Below are 19,188 nucleotides of genomic sequence, written 5' to 3' on the forward strand. Positions count from 1 at the left end.
GCCTGTAGTATTTTATACCACTTGGTTATTGGAGAAGACCCTATTTGCGTTTTTTGTCTCTCCAGTTTTACCATTTGATTTGCTTCCCATTTATTAGTTGCGTTGGATGAATTATTCCCACTTCGAAGCCCAATTCAAAAGTTGGCCAAATGGAAAGATCTTTTGTGCTTTTGATAATGATGCTATCGTGATCGAAGGCTCTTCTGACTAACTGAATAGGAGATGCTATTGATTATAAATTAATTTTAACTTAATGCTATTTTCATCTTACAGCTAGCAGCTGCTGTACTTGAAGCCGTTGAAAATAATACTTTGAGTATTGAGCCTGCAGGCCTTCAGCCTATTCGATTTGTGAAAGCGTCAGCTGTTGAATGTGGGGGACCAAAGTAAGTAATGATAAAATGACTGTGTATGTATGTGTATACATTTGTATATATATAAATTATACAGTTGAAAACAGAAGTTTACCTACTCTGTATAAAAAGACACATGCATTTTTTTTTTTTTCTCAATATCAGACATGAAATCAGAATAAACCTTTCCTGGTTTTAGGTCAATTAAGATTACCATAATATACCATAATATTTGCCAAATGCCAGAATGAGAGAGAGAGAATGTTTTAAGACATTTGTATTACTTCCAGCAAAGTCAAAAGTTTACATACATTCCATTAGTATTTGGTACCATTGCCATTAATCTGAATAACTTGGGTCAAACATTTGGGATATCATTCCGCAAGCTTCTCACAATAGTTGATAGGAATTTGGGCCCATTCCTCCTGACAAAACTGGTGTAACTGATCCATGTTTGTAGGTCGCCTTGCTCACCCCTGCCTTTTCAGCTTTGCCCATAGATTTTCAATAGGATTGAGATCAGGGCTTTGTGATGGCCACTCCAAAACATTGACTTTGTTATCCTTAAGCCTCTTTGTTACCGTTTTGGCAATATGCTTCTGGTCATTGTCCATTTGGAACACCCATTTCCGCCCAAGCTTTAACTTGCTGGCTGATGTCTTGGGATGTTGCTTCAGTATTGCCACATAAACTTCTTTTCTCATGATGCCATCTATTTTGTGAAATGCATCACTCCCTCCTGCAGCAAACCAACCCCACAACATAATGCTGCCACCCATGTATTACACAGTTGGGATGGTGTTCTTGGGCTTCCAAGCTTCTCCCTTTTTCCTCCAAAGGTAACTATGGTTATTATGCTCAAAAAGTTCAATTTTAGTTTCACCAGGCCACAGGACATGTCTCCAAAAATTAAGGTCTTTGTTCCTGTGTGCATTTGCAAACATTAATGTGGGTTTTTTTAATGTTTCTGTTGGAGTAATAGCTTCTTCCTGGCAGTGTGGCCTTTCAGCCCATGTTGATGCAGTACTCGTTTCACTGTGGATATTGACACAATCTTACCAGCTTCCGCCAACATCTTAACCAGATCTTTTCCTTTTGTCCTTGGGTTGATATGCACATGTTAGACCAAAGTATGTTCATCTCTGGGACATAGAACCCGTCTCCTTCCTGAGCGGTATGATGGCTGGACATTTCCATCTTGTTTGTACTTGCATATAATTGTTTGTACAGATGAGCGAGGCACCTTAAGGTATCTTGAAATTGTACCCAAGGATGAGCTAGACTTGTGCAAGTCCAGAATTCTCTTCCTGATTTCTTGGCCGATTTCTTGAGACTTTCCCATGATGCTACACAAAGAAGCAGTGTGCATTAAGATACATCCACAGGTGTCTATCTCAGATGTTGACAAAAACCTATCGGAAGCTTCTAAATACGTGACATCATATGGGCAGTTCAGAATTGTTTAAAGGCATAGTAATCTTAGTGTATGTAAACTTCTGACTTTGTAGTGAGTAATAAAAATGCCTTAAAACCTTCTCTGTCACATAATTTTATTTTTTTCTTTATGCTGTTTACTGGTTGGGTTAAGTGATTTTAGATTTTGATTTGACTTTCATTTAGTCCCCTTGAAGACTTGAACCTGTGATTATTTAAACTCTTGTACATTCTGCAATGAAAATTTTATTAAGAAGTCAAGCCACAGGCTTCCTAGGAGTAGAAAGATGGAGACAATAGTAGGCTTTCAGCTGCCATGGCATCCCATTTGGGGGATGATGATTTGTTGTGTAAACGGGTGCCAGCGCATGTAGTTTATCATGCTGCCCGAATCATGGTCAGAATTACCGTATATACTCGAGTATAAGCGGAGGCATATAATTTTACCATGAAAAACTGGGAAAATTTTTTGACTTATGTATAATCCCGGTATGCATGGCCCCCTCATCCCTATCCTGGTATACATCGCCCCATCAGAACAGCATAAAAAATAATTAACCCATCCTACTTACCGTCTCTGCACTCCCTCGCAGCCTCTTGTTCCGGTGCCAGCAGCAGCCAGGCGATCACGTGTCCCTGCTACTTAAGGGAATGAATATTCACTTCATTCACTCCTATGGGAGTGGAGAGGTGAATATTCATTTCTCTTTAGCAGCAGGCACAGTGTCAGCCGCAGCAGCCGGCTCCTGCCTCCTGTGACCCGCTGCTCTGCCACTCCACTCTCCCTCCATCTTTTGGACCCTCACTTCAGTATAAGCCGAGGGGGGGGTGTTTTCAGCACAAAAAAAGTAATAAGAGCCTGGCTGCACTCTTGCAGCCAGCTACCTTTTACTCTGAAATGTTGCAGCGTTGAGGGAGAACCTATTTTTTTTTTTTTTTGTTTTTTTTTTAACCCCTTTACTCCCAAGGGTGGTTTGCATGTTATTGCCCGGGCCAATTTTTATAATTCTGACCACTGTCCCTTTATGAAGTAATAACTCGAACGCTTCCATGGATCTCGGTGATTCTGACATTGTTTTCTCGTGACATATTGTACTTCATGTCAGTGGTAAAATTTCATTCATATAACTTGCGTTTATTTGTGAAAAAAACGGAAATTTGGTGAAAATTTTGCAATTTTCCAACTTGAATTTGTATGCCCTATCACAGAGATAAGGCACACAAAAAAACTTAAGTAACATTTCCCAAATGTTTACTTTGCATCAGCACAATTTTTGGAACAAAAATTTTTTTTTTGTTAGGAAGTTATAAGGATTAAAAGTTGACCAGCGATTTCTCATTTTTACAACACCATTTTATTTTTAGGGACCACATCACATTTGAAGTCACTGAGGGGTCTATATGATAGAAAATACCCAAAAGTAACACCATTCTAAACTGTACCCCTGACGGTACTCAAAACCACATTCAAGAAGTTTATTAACCCTTCAGGTGCTTCACAGGAATTTTTTGAATGTTTTTAAAAAAAAAAAAAAAAATGAACATTTAACTTTTTTTCACAAAAAAATTACTTCAGGTCCAATTTTTTATTTTACCAAGGGTAACAGGAGATATTGGACTGCAAAAGTTATTGTGCAATTTGTCCTGAGTACGCTGATACCTGATGTGGGGGTGGACCACTGTTTGGTCGCATGGCAGAGCTCGGAAGGGAACTAGCGCCTTTTGACTTTTTCAGCGCAAAATTGGCTGGAATTGAGATCAGGCGCCATGTCACGTTTGGAGAACCCCTGATGTGCCTAAACAGTGGAAACTCCCCACAAATGACCCTATTTTGGAAACTAGACCCCCCCCCAAGGAACTTATCTAGATGTGTGGTGAGAACTTTGAACCCCCAAGGGCTTCATAGAAGTTTATAACATAAAGCCATACAATTACAAAATCATATTTTTCCCACAAAAATGATCTTTTCACCCCCAATTTTTATTTTCCCAAGGGAAACAGGACACCAAGTTATTGTGCAATTTTTCCTGAGTACGCTGATACCCCACATGCGGGGGTAAACCACTATTTGGGCGAATGGCAGAGCTCGGAAGGGAACCAGCGCCGTTTGATTTTTTTGGCTGGAGTTGAGATCAGACGCCATGTTGCGTTTGGAGAGCCCAAACAGTGGAAACCCACCAATTCTAACTTCAACCCTAACCCAAACACACCACTATCCCTAATCTCAGCCCTAGACCTTACCCTAGCCCTAACCCTAATGGGAAAATGGAAATAAATACATTTTTTTTTAAATTTCATTACTTTTCCCTAACTAAGGGGGTGATAAAGGGGGGTTTGATTTACTATTAATGGCGAGTTTTTGTTTGGCAGCTGTCACACGCTAAAAGACTCTTTTTATTGCAAAAAATAGTTTTTGCATCACCACGTTTTGAGCTATAATTTTTCTGTATTTTGACAGTCATGTGAGGTCTTATTTTTTGCGGGACGAGTTGACGTTTTTATTGGTATCATTTTCGGGCACGTGACATTTTTTTGATCGCTTTTTATTCCAATTTTTGGGACGCAGAATGAACAAAAACCAGCATTTCATGAATTTCTTTGGGGGGTGTTTACACCGTTCTGCGTGTGGTAAAATTGATAAAGTGGTTTTATTCTTCGGGTCAGTACGATTACAGCGATACCTCATTTGTCGTTTTTTTTATGTTTTGGCGCTTTTATACAATAAAACCAATTTTATATAAAAAATAATAATTTTTGCATCGCTTTATTCTGCGAGCTATAACTTTTTAATTTTTTCGCTGATGACGCTGTGTGGCAGCTCGTTTTTTGCGGGACAAGATGACGTTTTCAGTGGTACCATGGTTATTTATATCCTTCTTTTTGATTGCGCGATTACACTTTTTCTTCGGCGGTATGATGGCAAAGCATTGCTTTTTTTTTTTTCTGAAGGGGTTCACTAAAGGGGTTAACTAGTGGGACAGTTATAGGGCGGGTCATTACGGGCACAGCGATACTAAATGTGTACTTTTATTTTTTTTTTTTTATTTAGAAAAAAAGAATTTATTTAGGGAATTTTTTTTAACTTATTTTGGAATTTTTTTTAAAATTACTTTTGCAAGCGTTTTGTTTTTTTCACTTTATTATATTGTCCCGGGGGGGGGGGACACCACTTTCTTGTCAGATTGCTGATCTGACACTTAGAACAGCGCTGTGTCAGATCAGCAATCTGACAGGTGCTGCTGCAGGCTTCCTCATGCCTGCTTTTAGCAGGCAGTGAGGAAGGCGCCTCCCTTCAGGACCCCGAAGGCCCCCGCGGCCATATTGGATCCGGGGGCCTGCAGGGAGGAGGACTCTCGGAGCGACGCAGCACATCGCGTCGCTCTGGGGGTCGCAGGGAAGCACGGAGGGAGCCCCCTCCCTGCGCGCTTCTGTCCTATGCCCCTGTTCACTGCGATCTTGTTTGATCTCAGTGTGCCAGTGGTTAATGTGCCGGGGGTGGTCCGTGACTGCCCCTGACACATAGTGCCGGGTGTCAGCTGTGATAATCAGCTGACACCCGACCACGATCAGCGGCGCTCCCTCCGTGTGTGTGACGTAATATTCCGTCCTTGGGACTTAAGTTCCAGGTCACATGAATGGAATGAATGAATGAATGGCTATGTCCAATGTAGGAAAAGGGTTAAAACTGGGCATGGACTATAGGAAAAGACTTGACTAGTCTGACGTGGCCCACGGCCAGCTTTTCTCCATACTTTATCTACAAATATCTGTCTACACACACAGAAGAGTCCGCTCTTCGCCAGTCGTTACACTGGCTGCCAATTCATTACAGGGTACAATTCAAAGTACTTGTTCTCACCCACAAAGCTCTCCACAGTGCGGCACCCCCTTACATCTCCTCCCTCATTTCTGTCTAGCGGCCTAACCGACCGCTGCGCTCTGCAAATGACTTTCGACTAACCTCTGCCCTAATCCGTACCTCCCACTCCCGACTCCAAGACTTCTCCCGTGCTGCGCCAATCCTCTGGAATGCTCTACCCCAAAATATTAGGACCATCCACAATTTGCATAGTTTTAGGCGCTCGCTCAAAACACATTTGTTCAGAGCGGCCTATCACATTCAGTAATCAAAGTCATGTTTGTGTGTGTGTAGCCCATTCACTATCTCCATCTAACCCCCACCCCCTGAAGATGGCTGGACCGTCATTGTAAATACATCATTGTAAATACAAACCTGTGCATTGTATCCCCCCCACCTCATTGTAGATTGTAAGCTCCACGAGCAGGGTCGTCTTATTTCGCTTTAATTATTGTATTGTTAACGTTGTTACTTATGACTGTTGTGTTTGAAACTGTTCAACTGTAAAGCGCTGCGGAATATGTTGGCGCTATATAAATAAAGATTATTATTATTATTATTATTAGAAGAGACCTATTAATCAACTGCAACGAGGCTAGGAAAAGCTAGCTGGGAACTGAATTGGAAATGCACTTGAGCATTTACTAAAAAAACATACCTGGCTGCAATCATGCTGACTTGTGCTTCCTCAGGTACATGCAGCTGGAATCTAGTGACAATCTGAGCTAGACGCTAAATGTAGTGTCTGTATAACACAGCCAGCAACTGTCATGTATGTAGAGGGCTCTGCTTCTGAGCCCACTCAAATACGGGAGCCTGTTTGTTTCATGCTTGTTCATCGGGTAGTATGCATCTCCGACATGTTTTTTGAATATGTATATTATTGCCTGGAATATTTTTTATTATTTCTAATTTGTTTTTCAGAAAATGCGCTTTGAGTGGTCAAACAAAATCTTGTAAGCACAGAATCAAACTTGGAGACTCCAGCAATTATTACTATATTTCTCCATGCTGTAGATATAGGGTGAGTAAGATGAGTCATTGTTTTACTGGTGCGTGTATGTATGTATGTATGTGTGTGTATATATATATATATATATATATATATATATATATATAATGTATGTCCTTGCTAATGCTTATTAACTTATTTTACAGATTACCTCTGTATGTAATTTCTTCACATATATTCGCTACATCCATCAAGGACTTGTAAAACAACAGGATGGTGAGTAGCGGAGGTTATTTATGGGACAATACGATTTGGCAGGCGCATAACTGCAAAAGGAGCTCGCCTTTGACTGTGGAGCCCGTCTATCAAAAAACAACAAAGTACTGCCATTGCCCAGTCCCCTCCCTCTCACACCAATCCCCTTGGTGATGCACTAATTGGGATTCCCCTGCCGGCCAATGGTTCTTAAAGGGGAAGGGTCCTACGGCCACACCTACAGGGGTTAAAGCCAGGTGTCCGTGCCATTAACTTCCTCTTTCCCTCCCGGTGGACACCTGGAAACTATTGTGCTACTGAGCGGGGAGGGGGGAGGCACTGGTTTTGCCACACAGGTCTCCACAGTCTTGTGGACCATGTCATAAATTAGGAATTGTGACCATAAATTAATACATTATGTATGTGATTCGCTATGCTTTGAATTTGCCAGTAGTTATAGCTTTATAACTGAAGGATGGGAGTGTGTGGGGGGCGGAGGGATATGTGGTTTGGGTGTGTGTGTGTGTGTATCTATCTATCTAACCTATGGCTGAAAGTGTTGCAGTGTTTACACCCTTGCACCCTTGGAATTGTTCCAGAAAATTAAGTTTCTCTTTCGTCTCATTGGGGGACACAGGAACCGTGGGTGTGTGCTGCTGTCACTAGGAGGTTGACACTATGCCATGAAAAAAATGTTAACTCCGCCTCCGCAGTATACACCCCTACGACCGGCTGTAGGACAATCAGTTTTGCTTAGTGTCAGCAGGAGGTGGACAGGGGTCTCTCGCAGACCCATGCCTATCTCAATGTGCGTCGTTCCTTTTCAGGTAACCATGGAGGGATACAGAGTAGATATGCTACATCTGTATTCCCACACTGGGATCATGAGTACAGCGTGTATTGCCACCCCGTATCCTCATGAATCCCACGGGCAGAACCGTAACACAGGACTCTTGTTCAGGTGGCCGCTCCTGGTCCTGACCTTCGTCTCCCATCACTCGCCAGCCAGAGCCTGATGATCGAGAGAGACGCCCTACAGAAAAGGTTTGGGACAGCAATCTTTTCATGCAGATAACCGACACCTCCAGTTCACCCCGTAACAGGGAAGAGGATGCAGCGTTTTATATTCTGCTCACCAGCCGCCCTAGGCTGAATGTGACCGCTCTAATCAGCACTCGGGCTTTCATCCCATGGCTCTATAATTAATTTAAGAGCCAACACTTACTTTCATGCAGTGCGGTTCCAGCCTCCTCCCGTGGCAGCATTATGGCCCTGGGCTCCAGCAGAAGTCCAGCACGGCCGACGCCAGATTCTGGCTTCCGGCAGGCTCCATCTCTCGTCTTCCCCTTCCTGTACCAGTGCCTTCTTGGTGCTCCTGGAGGCCGGTGCAGGGCCCCGCCCACCTCTTCCGGGCAGGGATTTCATAAAGCTTCGAGGCAGCGGGGGCTGTATACCTCGCTCTCTCTCTCTCTCTCTCTCTCTCTCTCTGGATGGCAGCTGCGACGGAGACACAGGTCGTGGGTATGAGAGTACTGCACTACAGGTTGCTCTCTCACTCCGCTTTCTACCCCCGAAGGTTGGCACCAGGTAAAGCCTGTCAGTATGCCCAAGGGAGAGCAGTCTCGCTCCTCCTCATTCGCTTCAGCGACCTTTTTTGTATGTACCAAATGCAATGTCAGGCTTCCTTCAGGTCAGTCCTCGCCACTCTGCTCAGATTGCAGCAGACCCACAGTGTCAACTACGCTAGATAGCAGGTGCAGCCCCCCCCGCCTTGCCTGTCAGAGCTCCCGCATTATCCCTGGAGCAGGAGGAAGCCACCCTGCCTCCCGTCCAGGGGCCATCCATCGCCACGGGAGACATTGAGTGTCCAGGATGGGCCTCTTCCTTATCTGTCCGTGGCCGACCTTACCAAGGTATCACAGACCTTGGTAACGGTGCTTGACAGATTGCCACGTCAGACTCCAGTGGACACAGGAGCACCAAAGGAGCCTCCTTTTGGACCTGCTAGAGGCCGTAAAAGGTTTAGACAGGACCACCAATCCAGGTCCCCTTCTCACTCCTTCTCACCGCCAGAATTCCTCTGGCCGTCTGCCTCCTCCCGGTCCTTATCCCCGGAATCAGGCAAGGCATTATCGGAGACACACTCAGAGGAGGGTTCTGAGTACGGGCCAGAACAGTCCCAGGGCGTCAAGGAAGGATATGGTTCAGGGCCTCATTGCCGCAGTCAATGAGACATTTAACATTGGTGACGCCACATCAAAGCCTAAAGATCAGGCTTTTTCATTGAAGCATCATAAGTCCCCCACTAGGGCCTTCGCCTCCCACAAGGATTTTGAGAAAGTGGCCAGGGAAAGGGAAAACCCAAACAGGCGGTTTCCGAGGTGAAGTCGTTTTGGGATTCTATATCCTTTCCCTCCAGATCTCACCGCCAACTGGACCGCCTCCCCTTCAGTGGGTCCACTAGTGTCCAGACTCTCTACCAATACAGTCTTCCCACTCGCCAGTGGGGCAGCCCTAAAGGATCCCGATGATAGTATAGAATCCCTGACAAAATCCGCCTCTGAGGCAGCAGCCGCTACATTGTGTCCAGCCTTCGCCTCAGCCTGGGTAGCTAAGTCTGTTACAAAATGGGCCAAACAGTTTAGACTGGGCATATTGGCCAGGGCACCACCAGCGGAACTGACGGAGTTCACAGATCAAATCTCTCATGCCGGGAGGTATATGGTATCAGCAGCACTGGATGCTGCGTCTTGCGCAGCTCAAGCATCCAGTAACGTGGTAGCCATCTGGCGGACGATATGGCTAAAGGCTTGGCAGGCTGATTTGTCCTCAAATAAATCACTGACCAATCTGCCGTTTTCAGGGTGCCTGACTCTTTGGGTCAATGTTAGATCAAATCATTAAGGATGCAACCAGGGGTATAAGCTCCCATCTCCCTCAGGCCAAGCCTTGTCGATATGTCTTCAAACGTAGGGCTCAGCTCTTTTAGCCTTTTCGCCATACCCTAGCGACAGGCGCTTATGCTCAGGGCCCACAGAGGTCGCAAGCACCTAGAGACAGGAGGAGGATATCCTTTCGGGCCACCCCTTCATGGCATTCCCGCAGTTCCAACAGCAGAGCTACCAGGTCAGGGCCGAGTAGAGCCACTTCAGCCTGATGCCGGCAGGGAATCCAACTCCCTTCCCAGTACCTCTCCCAGACTAGGAGGCTGCCTTCTCTTCAGAGATGTCTGGCAGAGTTCAGTAGAGAATATCTGGGTAAAGGAGGTGGTATCCACAGGATGCAAGATAGACTTCAACGCGCTTCCATGAGACAGTTTCTATCGCAACCTCCAAAAGATGCTGCTTATGGCTCTAGGGTTTTTTGCGGCAATCAACTCTCTCTTCATCGCAGGAGTAATCGTCCCAGTTCCCGAGCAGGAACGTTTTACCGGCTTTTACTCAAACCTGTTTGTGATACCAAAAAAAATGGCTCAGTTCGTCTCATACTAGACCTCAAAAGGCTAAACAAATGGGTCCACTTACGCCATTTCAGGATGGAGTCGATTTGGTCGGTAATTACATCATGGAGGATCAGGAACTCCTATGTTCCATAGATATTCGGGACGCCTACCTGCATCTCCCCATTTTTCAGGGACATCAAAGGTTTCTGCATTTTGCTGTCCAAAAGTAGCATTTCCAGTTTGTGGCCCTGCCATTTGGGCTGGCAACAGCCCCCCAGAATTTTTACAAAGATTATGGTAGCTATATTAAGGGTCAGAGGCATAATATTAGTACCATATCTCGACGATATTCTCGTCAAAGCGCCCTCCTTCACTCAGGCCCAGGAAACCCTAGAGGTGTTTTTAAACACGCTGTCCCGGTTTGGTTGAATCGTAGACGGGGAGAAATCGCCAAGACAACGCCTCGAATTCTTAGGGATGATCGACACCCACTGCTTGAGGGTCTTTCTCCCAGAAAGAAAGTGGATTACCCTCCAGCAGGGAATTGGCTCTGTTAAAAATCAGACTTTTATCCTTTCGCACTGCCATGAGAGTCCTGGGGAGGATGGTGGCAGCCTCAGAGGCAATACCCTTTGCCCTGTTCCATTCCAGGGTACTGCAGAGGAACATCCTCCTTCAGTGGGACAGGTTCATCTCTTCACTGGATCGCTCCTTCCAGACCAGGAAGTCCCTCAAGTGGTGGCTGACCTCCCCCCTCGTTCATCTGGGACGGCCTTTTCCCCCTGTCCACTGGCAGGCGGCAACTACAGATGCCAGTCTCCTGGGCTGGGGTGCGGTATTCCGTCACCTGACAGTCCAGGGACGATGATCAAGGCGAGAATACTCACTATCAATCAACATTCTAGCACTGAGGGCGGTCTTTCTAGCACTCCTACATTGGGAAAGATACCTCAACAACCAGCCAGTCCGGATTCAAAAGGACAATGCCACAGCGGTGGCATACATCAATCACCAGGGGGGAATCAGGAGTCCCCGGGCACTGGCCGATGTATCCAGAATCCTCAACTGGGAGGAAACCGCAATTCGGCAATTTCGGCAGTTTTACATTCCTGGCACAGACAACACGGCCGCGGACTTCCTCAGTCGGGAGGGGCTCGCGGCAGGAGAATGGTCCTTACAGCAGGACTATTCCGTCAGATATGCCGGCTATGGGGGACTCCAGACGTGGACCTTCTGGCGTCGTGACAGAACAGAAGGGTCCAACAGTTTGTCTCATGATACTGCGATCCTCTAGCAATAGGAGTCACCGCGCTGGTCATTCCCTGGACACAGTTCAGACTCCCTTACCTGTTCCCTCCCCTTCCTCTCCTGCCCAGACTGCTAAAGAAGATCAAGGCAGAAGGGGTGCCGGTCATGTTGATCGCCTCGTACTGGCCCAGGAGGGCCTGGTTCGCAGAAATTATCAATCTTCGTGGAGTCACCCCCTGTGACTCCCCGACAGACCAGATCTCCTGGCTCAGGGGCCGTTTTACCACCCGAGTTCTCGGTTGCTCAATTTGACAGCATGGCCGTTGAAACCACAGTACTGAGAGCAGCGGGATTTTCGGACCGAGTCATTAATACAATGATCCAGGCTAGGAAGCCATCCTCTTCCAGGGTCTATTATCGAGCCTAGAAGGCCTGTTTTGGCTGGTGTGAGTCTAATCACATCACACCTATGCCCTGTTCCCTACCATCTGTCCTAGCTTTTCTTCTGGCAGGGTTAGATGCCGGTCTGGCCCTAAGTACTCTGAAAGGCCAGGTATCTGCTCTCTCTATTCTTTTTTCAAATAAATTTGGCCTCCCGCTTACAGGTTGACCTTTCTGCAGGGGGTGGCACATGCAGCTCCTCCTTACAGATCCCCAGTGGCTCCATGGGATCTTAACTTGGTCTTGGAAGCCTTGATAGATTCACCCTTTGAACCCCTCCAGGAAGCTTCCATGTCTTTGTTGTCCTGAAAGGTGGTATTACTCATGGCTATCACCTCTATTAGGCCGGTTTCAGAATTAGCGGCATTGTCCTGTCGCCTTCCATTCTTAATTATGCCGCAGGACAAGGTTGTTTTGCGGCCTCCTCCTAACTTTCTTCCCAATGTGGTATCGGCCTTCCACCTGAACAAGGATATAATCCTCCCGTCATTTTGTCCCGCTCCAACCCATCCTCTGGAGCGTTCTTTAAATATGCTAGACCTGGTCAGGGCAACAAGAGTCTATCTGGTCAGGACCGGTGCCTTCAGGAAGGCAGACTCGCTCTTTATCCCCAATGGGGTGAGAAGAGGCCTGCCGGCCTCTAAGGCAACAATTGCCCGCTGGATCAGAATGGCAGTTCTGGAAGCCTACTGGGTGAAGGACAAGGGTGTCCCCTGCTGGGGTCAAGGCCCATTCAACCCGGGCGGTGGGCGCCTCCTGGGCAGTACACAATAGGGCATCAGCCATGCAGTTGTGCAAGGCAGCCACATGGTCGTCCGTACATACCTTTTCAAGGTTCTATAAGGTCCATACCTATGCTTCAGCGGATGCCAGCCTAGGTGCAGAAGAATCTTGCAGGTGGCAGTGGTGAGTTCTCTGACCTGAAGGAAGTTTGTCTACCCCCCCCCCCAGGGACTGCTTTTGGACGTCCCACGGTTCCTATGTCCCCCAATGAGACGAAAGAGAAAACAGGATTTCGGTTGCTTACCGCAAAATCTGCTTCAGAGTCTTCATTGGGGGACACAGCGCCCTCCCATGTGTTTTTTTTTTTTTTTTTTTTTCTTGTAATGAATATATAATGACTTACATGAGGTCTCCTACTGATGTCTCCTACTGCTTTTTCACTAACTGATTGTCCTACAGCCGGTCGGAGGGGTGTATACTGCGGAGGTGGAGTTAACCTTTTTTCATGGCATAGTGTCAACCTCCTAGTGAAAGCAGCACACACCCATGGTTTCTGTGTCCCCTAATGAAGACTCTGAGAAACAGATTTTACTGTAAGCAACCAAAATCCTGTTATTTCTACCAGAAATTTATTGCAATTATAAATGTTCATTGCCTTTTGTGCATTGGAGCAGCATAAAAAATAGACTGAAAGGGAATTTGGTCACAATTTCACACACAACCCCAAAAATGGACTGGACAAAATTGTTGGCACCTTTCCAATGCGGTAAACAACTTTGTTTCAAGCATGTGATCTTGTTCAAACTCTCCTGTGGCAAGTAACAGGTCTGGGAAATATAAAAATTACACCTGAAACCAGATAAAAAGGGGAGAAGTTGACCCAATCTTTGCATTGTGTATGTGTGTGTGTCACACTAAACATGGAGAACAGAAAGAAGAGAATATAACTGTCTGAGGACATTTTTCCTTGAGATTGTTTTCCACAATTTTGGTTTTGAAGTCCATCTTCATTTTGATGTTTCTTTGTCCACGATACTTATTCTCCCTGGAGTGAGCGGCAGAAAAATATTGATGAAAGGTTGAAATGCAAGAAAGCCAAGAGGGTGTATAAACAGCCCCTATCAAGTTCCAAATAAATTCAAGCTGTCCTGCAGGCTTAGGGTGCATCATTGTCAGCGCAAACTTTCGACATTTGATTGAAATGAAACGCTATGGCAGGAGACTCATGAGGGACCCCACTGTTGACACAGACAAAATGGCTAGACTGCAGTTTGCTAAAATGCGAGTAAGCCAAAGTTCTTCTGGGAAATCATCTTTTGGCTAGATGAGATCAAGATAGAGCTTTTTGGTAAAGCGCACCATTCTACTTTTTGCCAAAAATGTAATGAGCCCTACAAAGAAAAGAACGCCATACCTACAGTGAAATATGATGGAGGTTCAAAGCTGTTTTGGGGTTGTTTTGATGTCTCTGGCACTGGATGCCTTGACTGTATGCAAGGCATCATGAAATCTGAAGATAACCAAAGGTCGCAATATAGTGCCCAGCGTCAGAAAGCTGGGTTTGCGTCCTAGGTCATGGGTCTTCCAGCATGACAATGAACCCACACATACGAGGGGCGATCCAAAAGTAATGATGATCGGTTATTTCTATTGCACTCAGAAATTAAAATAAAATGTTTTCTTCTCTTAGGTACCCACTAGTCCAGGAAAAAAAAATCACTTAAATAGGCCATGATTCCCGGGAGCTACATTCATTTGAATATGAACTGCCAAGGAGTGAACATCAAAATGGAAAAAAACGAGATCAGAGCTGTCATCAAATACCTCTGCTTGAAAAAAATGTCTACCAAAGACATACACAGCGACTTGGTGGAAACATTGGGGGACTCTTCTCCTCCATATTCCACAGTTGCACGCTGGGCCAAGGAATTTAAGCTGGGAAGAACATCGACGGAAGATGAACATCGTGAAGGACGCCCATCCACCTCCCTCAATGAAGAAAACGAGAAAAAAGTTGAAGTTGTGTTGGCAGATCGTAGACTGACTATCAGGCATGTAGCTGAGGTCACAGGGATCTCATATGGCAGAATTCAAAGAATCCTTGCAAAAGAATTGCATATGAGAAAGGTCTCCGCGCGTTGGGTGCCAAAAATGTTAACCGACGAGCAAAAGAAGAAACGAGTTGACATTTCAATAGCAAATCTCGAAAAGTTCCAAGCAAGGAGAATTTTTTTGTCACGTTTTTTGACCATGGATGAGACCTGGATCCACCACTTTGATCCCGAAACTAAACAACAATCGATGACATGGAAACGAGCCGACAAACCGACGCCGAAGAAATTCAAAGTGTCAAGCTCAGCAGGGAAGGTTATGGCGTCCTTTTTTGGGACGCTGAAGGAATTATTATGGTGGACTATTTGGAGAAGGGAGCCACTATTACGGGCTCCTACTACGCAGAACAAATAAGAAGATTGCGGGAGGCAATCAAGGAGAAAAGGCGCGGCAGACTGCGGGCTGGAGTGCTGTTTCACCAAGATAACGCACCGGCTCACAAAGCTGCGGTTGCCATGGCTACCATTCAAGAAGCGGGCTTTGAACTGGTGGAACACCCCCACCCTATTCGCCAGATCTAGCCCCCCAGTGACTTCTTTCACTTTCCTCGGCTCAAGGAACACCTTCGGGGAAAGAAATTTGACAACAATAGCGACGTGATAACCGCTGTTGGGGAGTTTTTTGAGGGTCAAGATCAAGAATTTTTTTCGAAGGGAATTCTAAGTTTAGAAAAGAGATGGACTAAATGTATAGACTTGTTAGGAGACTATGTAGAAAAATAATTTTTTTTTTTTTGACTATATTCATTGTTTATTATTGATTATCATTACTTTTGGATCGCCCCTCGTACTTCAAGAAGCACCCAGAAATGGAAGTAAAGTGGTGGAAAGTTCTGAAGTGGCCAGCATTGATACCAAATCTAAATTTTATTGAACACCTGTGGAGAGACCTGGAGCAGTTTGTTAAAAAAAAAAAAAAAAAAAAAAAAAAAAAGTGGTCCAAAATTCCAGTTGAGAGGTGCAAGAAGCTTGTTGATGGTTATAGGAAGTGATTTGTTGCACACCCTTTGGAATAAAAAAAATCTGCTATCAAATATTACGTCGAGGGTGCCAACAATTTTGTCCGGCCCATTTTTTTGGTTCTGTGTGAAATAATGACCAGTTTACTATATTTTACTGGAACACAAGAAAAAAAAAAAATATAAACGTGTAATTGCATTAATTTTCTGGGAGAAATACTTCATTTTCTGGAACAAATTAAGGGTGCCAGTGCTTTCTTTTTTTTTTTTCCCATCGTCTGCATTATGGTAGAACCACTGGCGGGTGAGTTGAGAGTGAATCACATTGGTTACAAAGGATGAGTTGAGCTCTTGAAGTGTTGTACGCAGAATCATATAGCATAGGTCCGTAACCACCTATGATGTATAGGTACGTCATAGGTCATGCATCCCCTTTTTGATGTGGGCTCCAGCGCAGAGCTGATCTGATCAGCTGTCGTGTGTCCCAAACAGCTACAAGTGGAATCTCGATCCACCTGCGGCTGTTAACACTTTAAATGTTGCCTTCAATCTCTGACAGCGGCATTTAATATGAATGCTGTGGAGCACGTCACAACCCCCGCATGTCACATTGCGGGACGCCAGTTTGTTGGCATGACAACTGGGGGTCTGCAGATGGAAAATAAGGCAAACTGGCAGAAGCAGTGTGCTGTTTTAAGCATTGCTTTGATGGGAAAACTCAGAACCTGGCATTTGTGGTTTTAAGTTTGACACAAACCACCTATTTGTTGAACAGACCAAGTGCAATGACAGTTGTATTCTCTACTTTCTTAGCTGAGTAATGTGCCATGTAAAAATTGTACAAGAATGACACGAGAAATTAGTCAAAGTTTATGGTATTTGCTTGGCCTCAAAACTCCCAAGATATCAATTGCATATGTGGGATGTGCTGAAAAATCTCCCTGGAGGCCTCCTCTCACATGTTAGAAGACCTAAATGATTTGCTACTAACCTTGTGTTGCCAGATGGCACAGAACACCTTCAGTGGTTTTGTTGAATTTGTCTTGATGTGTCAGAATTTAATGTTCTGACCCATCAATCCCTCTAGGGAAACAACATTATTGATGATTGGTGTGTATAAATTTAAACGGTATTTATTATTATTATTATTATTATTATTATTATTATTATTATTATTAGTGCGCTTCACTTATAAAATGTAGATTACAAAATAAGTTTATTTCTTTGTCAATGTTCTTACAATGTTTGTTTTTTTTTCTTTTTTAATAGTGGACCAGATGTTTTGGGAAATCATGCAGTTGAGAAAGGAAATGTCTCGAGCAAAGCTTGGATTTTTCAAAGATGAACTTTAAATCACTTAAGTACTATATATGGGGACATTCTCCAAAACCACAAAGGCAGAAGTAAAAATGGATAGTGGTTACACAGGGATCTGCATATCTAAGCCACCGAAATAATTACCTATCTATACTGTTCTTTGTGAGCTACACTACTTAGCGTTCATGTAGTATTCTGAAATGACTTGTTCTGTATGCGCCTGATACTATCCGCTGCTGAGCTTCTGGTAAGCATTTGCAGGCATTACATCTGTAAATTATGAGCAACTTCAACATTTTAAAAAATAAACGTTAATTTGAAGGGTACCTTGTTTTTTTTCTGTTTTTGTAGTAGTTACTCACCTGCAATATGCCATACTAGTATGTCATTAACATTTAATTACTTTTCAGCATTTTAGTACACTTTTCTGATTTTATTTTTTTTTTTTTTGTGTGAAGCATAAACTGTTAGGCAGTCTGGATGCTTTTAAGCATAGAAAAGTAGATGTCTTAGTATGGGGAGAAGCTTGAAGGTGGATAATGGGACATGAAAAAGGTTGAACAGAGCTTCACCCCCACCTACCTGTCGAGACGGGTGCACAATCAGCAGGTACTGTACCTATATCCTATTCATTAGAATAATTCTGCTTGTATCTCAGCAGGTATGTGGGGGTCGAAACCTCATTGATGCCACTCGCCTCCAGGGTTTTTGTAAACTCCATTCTTCCAAAGATTATCCTTCCTCACTACATGGGATTAACTGTCCCCTTCCAAAAGATTTAGTTTTAAGTAACTTGCACATGTAAATACATTGATTGCATTAAGTAGATGAAACCTGTTTACTCCTGTCACAAAACACCTTTCCACGTCCTAGTGGAACATGCCAGTTTCCCGTAGGATGTAAAAAGACAGTGGTTCCATCCATGGACTCGCCCATTAACATCCCATGAATGTCAGTATGATTGTATAGGGTCACATTGTACGTATTGCTATATGGGCAGATCGCCCACATGGCTGAAGATGTGGGAGCTGATGGCAATCAGACAACAAAATGTTACTCGTGATTGTAACCTGCTGTCAGTGGGCCGTGTGTGATTACATGATTCAACGGAGTGGTGGGGTTGTCTATTAAATCATAACTCCCGGAGTCTCATCGATGGTCACATGATTTCATGGTGGTGCATCAAAAAAATGCAGCTCCCGTAACCTCACTGGTACTATATCAGGGACTCCGCCCATAGAGGCAGGCCTGATTGTAAGAATTTCCTGGAGTCTCACTGGTACTGTGCCAGAAATTCCGCCCACTATGCCAAGCCTATTTCGTGGGGTTCCTTCCACCCGTTATCACATATTAGAACAGATAGATTTCTTTAGTGCCTCCCCTGCCACGCATCTGAGTTTGTGATTCCTAGTCAGTATGTGTAAATTTGACATGGGGATGGCAATTATGGAGTTTGCTACAAGCCTCCTAATATAACTGAACAGGTTGAGGATGAAATGCTGAAATAAGTTAAAAAAGGCAGAAAATAATAAGGTGCTTTATTATGGGGGATTTTAACTATCCAAACTATCCAGACATTCAATGGGACATAGAAACGTCTGGTTGTGCTATAAGTTCTTATCCACAGTTCAGGACAATTGCCTCTACTATTCTAGTTCTGTCAAATAGACCAGACACAATTTCAGATCTACAGATCAGGGAGCATTTGGGAAGCAGTGACCATAATACGGTAAGTGAAAATTTAAATTGAAAAGCAAATATTCAAAAGAGGAAATGCAAAAACCTGGAAATTTAGGAAAGCTGACTTCAACATATAAAGGGAAGAGCTTAATCGGGTAGACTGGGACCATGCAGTGCGTTGCGAAAGTATTCGGCTCCCTGGAACTTTTCAACCTTTTCCCACATATCATGCTTCAAACATAAAGATACCAAATGTAAGTTTTTGGTGAAGAATCAACAACCAAAGGGACACAATTGTGAAATTGAACAAAATTTTTTGGTTATTTTAAATTTTTGTGGAAAGTCAAAAACTGAAAAGTGGGGCGTGCAATATTATTCGGCCCCTTTAACATAATACTTTGTTGTGCCATCTTT

The 19,188-nt window shown here is 44.3% G+C and overlaps 1 protein-coding gene across 2 annotated transcripts in view; it reads left to right on the forward strand.

Moving 5' to 3' along the window:
* Nucleotides 1-17,420, forward strand: part of RAB3IP (RAB3A interacting protein) — a 91,976-nt gene extending 74,556 nt beyond the window's left edge. For both annotated transcript variants that reach the window (XM_073555516.1, XM_073555515.1), the window contains 4 exons: nucleotides 274-386; nucleotides 6,571-6,670; nucleotides 6,805-6,874; nucleotides 17,047-17,420. In XM_073555516.1, coding sequence (XP_073411617.1) covers nucleotides 274-386; nucleotides 6,571-6,670; nucleotides 6,805-6,874; nucleotides 17,047-17,129 — 366 coding nt within the window. In that variant the 3' untranslated portion in view covers nucleotides 17,130-17,420. The remainder of the gene's footprint in view (nucleotides 1-273; nucleotides 387-6,570; nucleotides 6,671-6,804; nucleotides 6,875-17,046) is intronic.
* The last annotated feature ends 1,768 nt before the right edge of the window (nucleotides 17,421-19,188 follow it).

The sequence above is a fragment of the Dendrobates tinctorius genome, unplaced genomic scaffold (genome assembly GCF_039654945.1).
Source record: "Dendrobates tinctorius isolate UK_male_01 unplaced genomic scaffold, ASM3965494v1 ptg000224l, whole genome shotgun sequence".
Taxonomy (NCBI): Eukaryota; Metazoa; Chordata; class Amphibia; order Anura; family Dendrobatidae; genus Dendrobates; species Dendrobates tinctorius.